The 10,519-nt window shown below is 29.7% G+C and overlaps 1 protein-coding gene across 1 annotated transcript; it reads right to left on the minus strand.

The window, feature by feature from the left end:
• Positions 1 to 67: 67 nt before the first annotated feature.
• On the minus strand, positions 68 to 8,587 carry LOC111633080 (BMP-2-inducible protein kinase-like). Its single transcript, XM_023377609.1, has 9 exons — positions 8,397 to 8,587; positions 8,224 to 8,327; positions 7,047 to 7,129; positions 6,825 to 6,979; positions 3,798 to 4,275; positions 3,532 to 3,722; positions 2,093 to 2,188; positions 1,899 to 1,970; positions 68 to 1,816 (listed from the first exon to the last, which is right to left on the minus strand). The coding sequence occupies exons 1-9, from the start codon at positions 8,524 to 8,526 to the stop codon at positions 183 to 185; spliced, it is 2,943 nt and encodes a 980-aa protein (XP_023233377.1). The 5' UTR covers positions 8,527 to 8,587; the 3' UTR covers positions 68 to 182.
• Between the last annotated feature and the right edge of the window lie 1,932 nt (positions 8,588 to 10,519).

Below are 10,519 nucleotides of genomic sequence, written 5' to 3' on the forward strand. Positions count from 1 at the left end.
TTTTTGCTTCTCCCGAGTTGTAACCGCACGGATGCGAAGTCTTCGTTTTGCATAAATATAATCTGTGTCCATCTAAAAAGTAATGGATTTGGAAAATTTCTTCGTAATTATATTTCTGCTTTCTACCAATATATGCCGGCTGTCGATAGTAGTGTGGAAAAGGTTTAATATTAGAAATGTATTCATGTCAGTGTCTTTTTAATCGAATGAGTAGACTTGTTGCTACCCGAGTTTTGGTCTCTGGTGAAAGAACGGTTGAGAACGCTCTTGTCCTCGTCGCTGCCGATGTCTTCGAAACTCATGTTTGAGAATGCGTTGTTACTACTAGCCTTATCTCGTGCTTCTTTCTTCTTTGAGTGCTTAGTTCTTCTACTTGATTTGATTTGAGTGTAGTGTTTTGATGGAAGCACGTTTACGTTTTCATCGTGGGCGATGCTGTCTTCTTCGATATAATCGTGATAGTGAGATTTGTCGCGGGTTGTCAGTTTTTTCCCGTTGGGATCACAACTGAAGGAACTAGATGAATTTTGAGGGATGTTACCGTTGTCGACGGTCGAGGTGTGACAAATTTCCGAAACTCTTACGCTTTTTCCTGCCGCCGGGAAATTGTTTGTACCGACTAATTGAGTTGCCATGTTATTGAATGGTATAGCACCGAATAAATCTTGGCTTCCGTTTACCTGCGATCTGTTTGTTGTAATTGGAGGTACAGTAACTACCGATCTCTGTTTGCTTCCAATTATAATCTGCGAGGGAACTCTAATTTCACTAGAACTATGCTTTTGAACTTTTCCAATATTCTGGTAGCTTATTTTTGGGCTATTTTGGATAGATTTATTTGATCCCGATAAGGAATTTGAAATTTGAGAAAACGGAGCTGAACCAAACAAATCCTTATCTTTCCACTTTGATATCTGCTGCACAGGTGAAGACAGAGGCTTTTCGGTATTGATAGGAGTTACTTGATTATAAGTAAGAGGTAGTCTCGCTTGTTCCATATTTGTTATGTCTGGATTTTCTGGCTTGATTTCTTCTTTTGGATCATCTTTCGATTTCTTCTTTTGTAAACGCAATTTTCTTGTTTCTGATAAAATTTTTGTATTGGGCTTTCTAAAAGGAGCTTGTGCAAACACATCAATTTCATCCGTTTCACTATTAATAAGTGAACTTTTAGATGTAATGGAAGAGGATTTTTTGAAAGGAGCAGCCCCAAACACATCAGAATGTTTCTCTTTATCGGTAGAAACTGGAATTTCTGAAAAGTTTTGTCTTTCTGATAATATTTGTTTTTGTTCTCCATCTGACAATTCATCGTCTTCTAAAAGAGGTTTATCTCCTTCCCAATGGCCAATGAAAACGTCTTGATAAGATCCTTTCGTGGATTCCGAAAGTTTTCTGGTCTTCTCTGTAGCACTGCTGTCGGTAAATGATAAGTTTTCAGCTGTCTTTGGATATTCTTGTTCGTCTTTATCTGACGTGTCGGAACAAATATCTTCTTCTTCACTAGAATCGACTTGAGCTCTAAGATCGCTTGCCGAGCCAATTGAATCACTATCTTCGTGAGTAACAGGAATCATTTTTTGTTCCTCCTCATCAAAATCTAATAATTTTTCATATTTTGATCTATCTTCTATTGGAATCTTAACAAATGAAGCACCAAAGATTTCTTTGCTAGATCGCTTGCTGTGTATGCTTTGACTTCCTTCGCGAGAGGCACTGGAATTTTCACTACTGTGACGCTGCCTTAATTCTCCGTCAACATCACCTTCGGAATATAGTGGAACGTAGCATGATATATCACGGTCGGCAGAAGCAACTAAAAATTTCAATTTGAAAAGACACACTTATAGCTAATATATAAGAAATATTATATAAATATTTATGCTAAATTACTTTACCTGTTCCAGTTAAAGGTGCTGTTGACATCTGTTCAGATTGAAACGTTTTTTCTTTTCCACTTGATTTTGCACCTATATTTAATAATTTTTAAAATTTATTTAAAACCCTTTCATTAATAAAAATTAGTGAACAAAAAATATATTTAAGCTTTAGTTTTAGAGTCTGAATTCAATTGCAAGTTTAATATTCTTACTTGCTGAACTGAAAGGAGCTGCTCCAAATGGGTCTGAGTCAATCAAATCAGAAGCACTCATGACTAGGCTTTCTCTACTCTTTACATTAGAAATACCTAAATTAAAGATATTTTGTAACATTGATAGTTATCTGAAAAAATTTACAAAAATATAATAACCAAATGCTGAAGCAGGAAAATTCTAAAATTTATACAACAATATTTCTCATAGTCTCTTTGTTTATTAGTGTTGCTTGAATGATTTCAAATGATATGCTTATGAATTCTACAACTAATTAACATAATTTGAAACCTTAGTTGCTCCACATTATAAATGGAAAAAGCAACTTTTCCCTTGCTTATTGTTCAGTCCAATTGCCACTTTGCTACATACTTTTCAATGAAACACATCACCATCAATTATTTCATTCTATAACGTTTCTTAATGTCCTACAATATCTTCAAATCACTGTCATTACTTATTCATCAAAACCAGAAAAATTTTCCTTTGACTTCTCCTCTCAGGATCTTGAATTTCCTTTGTTTTTTTTCTTAATCATAATTGTAAAGTATGAAATTAATGTATTGTGTTATTTTGCTAAAAACTGATATCTAGTAGAAACTTTCCAAAACTGAAATCTTTATTTGATTAAAAGTCACTAAATATAAGGATTATTATATAAATTTTAACTTCCATTCAAGTCAGTCTTATGTAATGTGCATTACATAATTTTTTGATAATTTTGTTTTTTAAACTTAAAAATAATCTAAATTCTAAAATTATAAAATTTTAAAAGTTTTGGAAAATTAAAATTTAGAAATTATTAAAAACAAAATTTGTCTGTTTTACAAATACAGTAGAGCATCGATTATCCAAAACAGTTGGACTGGGGTTGTTTGGATAACTGATCATTTATGAAAAAATATATTAAATATATATTAACTGTACTGTATACATTTTTTATCACATATCTTACAAATATATATCTTACATAAAGTAGTACATTAAAGTAGGCCTTGGCAGGAGGAGGAGAGTGCTGCATCACCACAGCACTAGCAGAGAAATGAATTTGCCAACTGGAACACTTTTGGTTAACTGATGCTCTACTGTAGATAAATTTGTGTATACAAATATTCTTTAGTAAATCTTTGCTAGAAAAGATAATAAAAATGATGAAACAAAATTACTCTTGATGTATTACCTACTTCTGCATTTTGTTTCATTACTTTTTAAGATCTGTAATAGACATTTGTGTTTAGATTATATATATATACACACACACACTACCTAATTTTTTCTTTTTTTTTAATATTAATGTTTGCATTACAGTACATATTTGATATTAAAAAGTTTAGGTCTAATTTCAATCATTATCATAATTTAGATTTTTATAAACTGAAACAATCTTAAATTTATAATTCCATAATGTAGAGAATTATAAATTTAAGCATTTACTTACTACTTTGTGAACCTCTTCTGATTTTATCAAACTCCTGACCAAACAAATGATCTTCTGAGTTTTGACCATCTTCAAATGGATTCCATTGACTGGACTTTAAATCACCAGCCTGAGGTTTAGAAGCAGAACTAGAATGGTTTTGCGAAGTTTCATATGGAGTCAAAAACTGAGTGATTTCTTTAGCAACATTCCTATATATAAATGTACATTATTTATAGTAATCCTTTATAACTTTATTAAAAATAAAGTGTTATAGTAATACTTACTTATTGAAGGCAGAAGTATCACTGGCATTTCTACGATGATGACTATGTTGACTGAGAGTTGGAGAAGGTGGAGGTGTTACAGACATAACTGAATGAACAAGATGGTCTGCATTTTGCAATAATGTTGCAGTACTTTCTTTTTCTGTTTTATTTAATACAGAAATTGTACCATTATTTCCTTGTAAGTTTTGTTTATTATCACTGTAAAATGGATCTTGATAATTGGTTGGAGGAAAAAGATCCACATGTCCAATCTGAGTGCTAGCAGATTGTGATGGTGTAGTTGTGGAAGAACCTGGAGCAGAAGTAGATGAGGTAAGAGTAACAGTACTGTCTCCACCAGGACTGGTTAGTACATTTGTAGATGGAGGTGTTATACCAGCAGGAGATTGTACAGCAGATTTTGAATGATGAGGTGTTAGTAATTGCGATGTGACATTAGACATACGAGATGTTATAGAAGTATTGGATCCACCGTCTGTAAATAAAGAAAAATGAATTCATTTTTCTTTCTAAAAATATTTTTTTTTTATATCAGAATATTTATTGAAAATATAAACTTTTTGATGTAGAAATATTTCTATATGATTTTTATATATTTTCATTACATATATGAAAATCATCTCTTTTAAATATGTTCTTCATTTGAGAATTTTTTTATACAGCATATTTATGCTTAAAAAATTCAAGATCTATAATTCTATGATATGCATATTTATGCAACTCGAACACCAAGTATATAGTGTATTCACTCGGACACAAGGCAAATCTCATCATTATTTTTATTTAGTTGATATGTGTACTTAATGTTTGTACATGTTTCAGGCTATTCATGCCCCTCTTCAGTCAACTTCAAATCACAGATCTTTGTAAACCAAGTGAATACACTATATAGTTGGTGTTAGAGTTGAAAAACAATTACCAGCATGGTTTCATAAGTACTAAAATGCATATTTATGTTACTCCACAGATTTGATGATGATAAAATTAAAATAAATTTGATTTCATAATTTAATAATTATCTGGAAATTGAAATGCAAGTAGAATCAGTTTTTATATTTCAAAATTTGGATTATATATATCAAAACTTGAATTCAAAATATAAACTATTCTTTTATAAGAATAGTTTATATTTATACAGGGAGATAGGACTACAAGAAATATCAATACTTAAATCGATTTTAGTTTATTATCTAATTATTTTAGATTATTTTTTGTATTACATTAAACTCCCAATAATTTGAACTTTGCATAACTCACTAGACAAATTTTTGAAAAATTATATAATTTAAATTTTCTTGACAATATTGAACAATTATATCAAAATTATAAATGAGTTTTTCAATATTTGGGAGTGTTTGTGACACCATACATTATATTACTGTATTCAGTAATTTACGAAAGACTACACTGCTGTATACTGCACTATCATGAAATTTTATAAGCTCATTTCCCGTAATAACAATTTCAGCATTATAACCTACTAAAGCTTAGGAAAACTGATTGTAGTAAATTACTGTAGTGTATCCATTTTATCATTTTCCAGGTCATTGGTGAAAATACCCTTAAAACTTTTAATTAAAAGTTACTACTATTTTCTAGTTACAATCAGGTTAAAAATAATTTAAATAATTTTTAAAAATTTTCTAACATCTAAATGTTACTTTGTGATTGAAATGTATAAAATATTTTCAAAAACAAAAGATTTACTATAATAAGCTAATTATTGCATAAAAAATTAAGTGTGAACATAAAGACGACCAAAAGTGTTATTTAATATTGTTCTCACCATCCCTTCTAGAAGAAATTGAGATCTTTAGATTATTGCAAAGATTTTAAAAAATGTAAGAAGCTTTTTTTAAGAGTATTAAAAAATTAGAACTAAGTAATAGTTCTAAATGTAATAACTGCATCTATAAATTTCTTTAGTAGTACAAATAAAGACTCAAAATTATTTTTTGATTAAAAACAACTCATTAAATTTTTCTTCTTAAAGTAAGTCAAGTAATTAATTTTAATTAATCTTACAATAAACTTATTTGTTTTTGAAATGTTCCTATTAAAATGTGTGTGAAAAACAGTTTATCTTCATTAACAATTCTAGGAATATTTCATTTAAAAGTCTTTTTAACCCTTATTGGAAAATTATTATTTTAATGTTCAAAAATATTGCATTATACATATAGACTTTTTGAAATGCTTTAGTAATTATATACATATATACTGATTAATGTGTAATAAAAATTTTGTTTTATTCTATACCTCATGCTTTTTGTCTATTAAATTTCTTTATTGATGTAGCAATAATATCTCAAAAACTATATTACTAATATACAGAAATTTTTCTAAAACAGTCATTATTTGAATATTTTACAAGATGCATCTGAAAAGAATTGTCTTTTCCCTGCATTTAGATTTAAAAAAAAAAAATTATTTGTCAATCTTCAAAATATATTTTTTTAAAGTATGCACTTGAATGAACATTGAAAAATCTGTGAATGTTCGAGCAAAATGATTCTACAGGTATATTGTTTAATTCTCTTGGAACACCAATATGAATGCTGAAAATGCTTCTGAAAACAAGGCATTAAATGTTAATATTAATTTAGTGAAAAAAATGCTTACATGACACTAGATTTAGAGAATATATGCATAGTTAATCATTTTCTAGGGTTTAGAAACTGCTTCAGAATTTAACTGCAATTACTTGGCTATTGTTTGTTTTTAGTATTATTATATAAGAATTTTTAATTCAGATTTTTTAAAATTAATCATATTGTATTGACTAAATTTTATCAGCATAAAAAAAATTATTTTATGTGGTAGTTAATCTAGATAAAGAACTCTTTCACAACTGTTACACTCTAGAAAATATAAAACTCTTAAATATTTTTATTTAGTGAAGAAACTGTGTGTGTGTGTGTGTGAATATACAGTAACTATACATTTTTCAGTTTATTAATATTCTTTAAATATAAAAATTAAATATGAAGTTAAAATCTTAAAGGAAAAAAAATCAATCCTCACCCTGGGGTGTAGTTGGAGTAGGTGTTAAGCGTTTACTTGGAGTTAAACTTGCCTGTGATAAAAGAGGTAAACCCCCAACTGTTGGAGGTTGAGAGCCCTTTGGCCGCTGCCGAGGCGCAACTGATGTTCCTTCCACAATTGGTGTTGTAATTAACCTAACAATTTAATTTATAATTTAAGTTTTTGATTTTAGACAATTATTATTATTATTGTAAATCTCACCTCTGTGGTTTTGAAATTGCTTTCTTTGCTTCACTTTCAACATTTGGTACTGGAAGGGATGCAATATCTGGAATGGGTGAATTCTGTAGAATATCAAGAATGTTATAAATAGGTAAAAACTGAATAAGGAAACAGAATTTGAAATAATTATTGAATTATAAAAAATTACATCTATTATAATTTAAATGCTATATATTGTTTATCTATGTCTTCTAACTTGTATTCATATTCAGTTTTTCTTTTTACAGGATCATATGCATAACATGGCAATTTTCTGCTGATTTCTCAAACATAATTACACTGCACATAATTTGTTTCTTGAATTTGGTGTTCTGAAAAATCCTGTAACATGTCTTTTTTGCATGTGCCAAATTTCAACATTATACATTGTTTAGTTTACAGAATACAGAATAATATCCTTGACCAGACTCCCATAGGGAGCCCTTCAAAATTTGTAATAGCATGGACTAATTTCCAGCTGAACTTGTTTCTCATAAATGATGGGAGGGCTGAGGTGTTTCTCAAACAGACCAGAAAATTACTTTTCTGTATTTTTTGCACACAAAATGTAGCCATCAAAAATTGAAATGTTTTTGGTGTTTATCATCCCAGGCTATGGTATGAAGACAAGCATTTGTGGTCATAGCAACTTGCAGACCACATATCATTATGTCATGCATAGTTGACAATCCATGATGTCATGCCTACCTCTTGCAGCAATCATGAGAGTCCTCCTCAACATTTCTGAAGACATCAGTGTGGAAAATTGCCATATTATGCATACAATCACATAAAAATAAGGAAATTTGTATGTGATCACATGCATAAGGCAGTGATTTTCTGAGGGCCTGTGATAAACAAAAAAGTTTTTTGATTGAAATTTTTCACAGGTGGACAGCATGATGAGGATATGGAAGAAAAGCTAAGTAACTTAATTTGGTAAAAATGTCCACAAAAAAGTAGTAGCTATATAAAATCTCCACTACTACATGTGATTGCAGGTTAAAGGACTAGAATATTGAATGTGTGCTGTATAAATTTTCATATTCTTTAAATATTTGAATTCAAAATATAATCATCATCTAAATTGTATAAATGTATCTCTCTATAAAATATTAAATTTGAGTAAATATTTACTTAATAAATTAGGTTAAAAATTTTTTCTATAAAACTACACCTTTAAATTTGGTACAGGACACTCCTTTCCTGCTATTGTAAATGATACAAAAGAAACTTGAAAAATATCTGGTCTTTTGTCTGCATCAGGCTCCAACATATAACCTTTCAAAAAGAAAAAATTTTCAATTATTTTTATCTGTTTAGTTTATATTATTCAAAACCTGTACTTACGAATTAAGGAATGCATATGTTTAGAATATTTAGAATTATCTGGAATGGTAAAGTTACCACTTTGGATAGCCAATGCACTTTCACCAAATGGTAAATTGAAAAAACATAGTTTGTACAACAAACACCCCATGGCCTGTAAAAATTTTTTTAATTAATTGTGTAGCCACAGAAGAAAGTCATTTAAAAAAAACAACTGATAAATAACCTGTATAATTATGCAATGGAACAAACAATATATTATTATTATTAAATTTAATATTTATAAAAGTGAAAAAAATTGATATGATAAAAATATATTATTAAATTTAAAATATTTTTGAAAAATAAATATGATTGGCTAAAGTTCATTCCACTTTGTTACTTAATTATCACATTCTGAACTTGACTAAAGTTTATCATTAAAGTATCAACTTGTAAAAAATGTTCTCAAATGAGATAAATTTCACACTAAAAAGATATAGGAAATCTTTAATGTAAATTATTAACTTGATATTATGAGTGAAAAAAGATTTCAATTTATTTTGAGGCATTAAAAAGTATAGAAAAAAATTAAGTCAAAGTTAGCTCTTGCTAATCTAGCCATTCTTTGCACAGAAGATTGCCGGATTAGTGAGAGATAAGACATTAAATTTAATAAAAAATTAAACTGATGTTACATGTTTACTATCTATAATACATATGTATTTAGAAAAAAAATAAGACACAAGTATTTGTACACAGTAAAAGAAATTTAAAATATTACATCATCTATTCATCATAGTTATACTTAAAAATGCCACAGATTTTTATTTGCTTTAATGAAGATGCTTGTTGATGGCATGCTTTGTCACACATCTCTCTATGAGCATTATATTGACGACTGCATGTATTTGGTTGTTGCACTATGTACTGCAGAAATCTTTGTTCTACCTGCCTCTGTGGTGTCCTCTTCCTCATCTCTTTCAACCTGCACACTTTTGATGATTTCTTCATCTGTTAAACCTGGTCTACACTACACAATATTTCCTCATTCAACCAATTGGTAATGTCCTTCTTCATCAAGTTTTTCCCCTGGAAGCTTGTGGAACTTATCAATGAACACAGTGAGTTTAGCATCCAGAAATGATTCTGAATAGACTATCACTTGATGCAGACTCCAACTCAGTGTCAACTAAAGGTCTATTGTAGAGTACTATTGTAGCACTCTTCACAATATCCCATGTTTCTGCTATTTGGAAAACAATACTCATGCATGCTGATCACTGTCCACACTTTCAGGATAACTTCGGTAGAATCATTTTCACATTCATCCAATAATGAAGTAAGAATTGCATGTCAATAGCAATGCTTAGTTGATTCTAAAATTTCCTGATCCATACATTAGATTAGAGCTGTCTCATTTGGTTGGAGAAAGACAGCTTGTATATCACTTGATTTCAGAGATAAATCAGAGCATTATCAATTAGGAGGTTAGCTTTCATCAGAATTTTTTTCTCCAGTTCTTCCTTCACAGCTGGTATGAATTTGTCTTGTATCCACTGAGTCTATCCATGCTTTCTTTTGAGCACAATAATCTACCAATAGTGTAATCATCTCACCATGCTGAAAATATTGTGACTGTTGGGTGTGATTAGAAAATCTGCAAAAACTCCATTACGCCATCAGTGTGACACATTATTTTTGTTGTTTATATCCATAAGTTTTCTATTTGTTATTCGCAGCAAGGGTTTTTGAAGGAAGCAATTTGAAAAAGAGACCAGCCTCATTACCATTGTACACTGCAGCAGGAGTTAGTTCTTCTTTCTTTATCATGTTATTCAAAATCTTTTTAAACTTTTCTGCATCCTTTTCATTTGCTGGCTGACTTTCTCTAGTGGACTGTCAGCTGCCACACACCATGTCTTTTCTTTCAGTTTGATAGCTATCCCTTGCTTGCTATAAAAGGTTTACTATCACAAAGTTATTTTTTTAAATGTCACAGCTTTTCCTTTGATTATTGAGTCACTGACAGGTAGTCCTTTACTGTATTGCTATATGAACCATTTATAAATGACTGCATCAAGTTTATCATTCTCATACTTTCATATAACTTTTTGTTTTTTCAACTCATTGTCCATTTGGATGGTGTACTGTCAAAGTTGATT

This window comes from Centruroides sculpturatus, unplaced genomic scaffold, assembly GCF_000671375.1.
Source record: "Centruroides sculpturatus isolate CEXI.00-Female unplaced genomic scaffold, Cexi_2.0 scaffold478, whole genome shotgun sequence".
In the NCBI taxonomy this organism is placed as follows: domain Eukaryota; kingdom Metazoa; phylum Arthropoda; class Arachnida; order Scorpiones; family Buthidae; genus Centruroides; species Centruroides sculpturatus.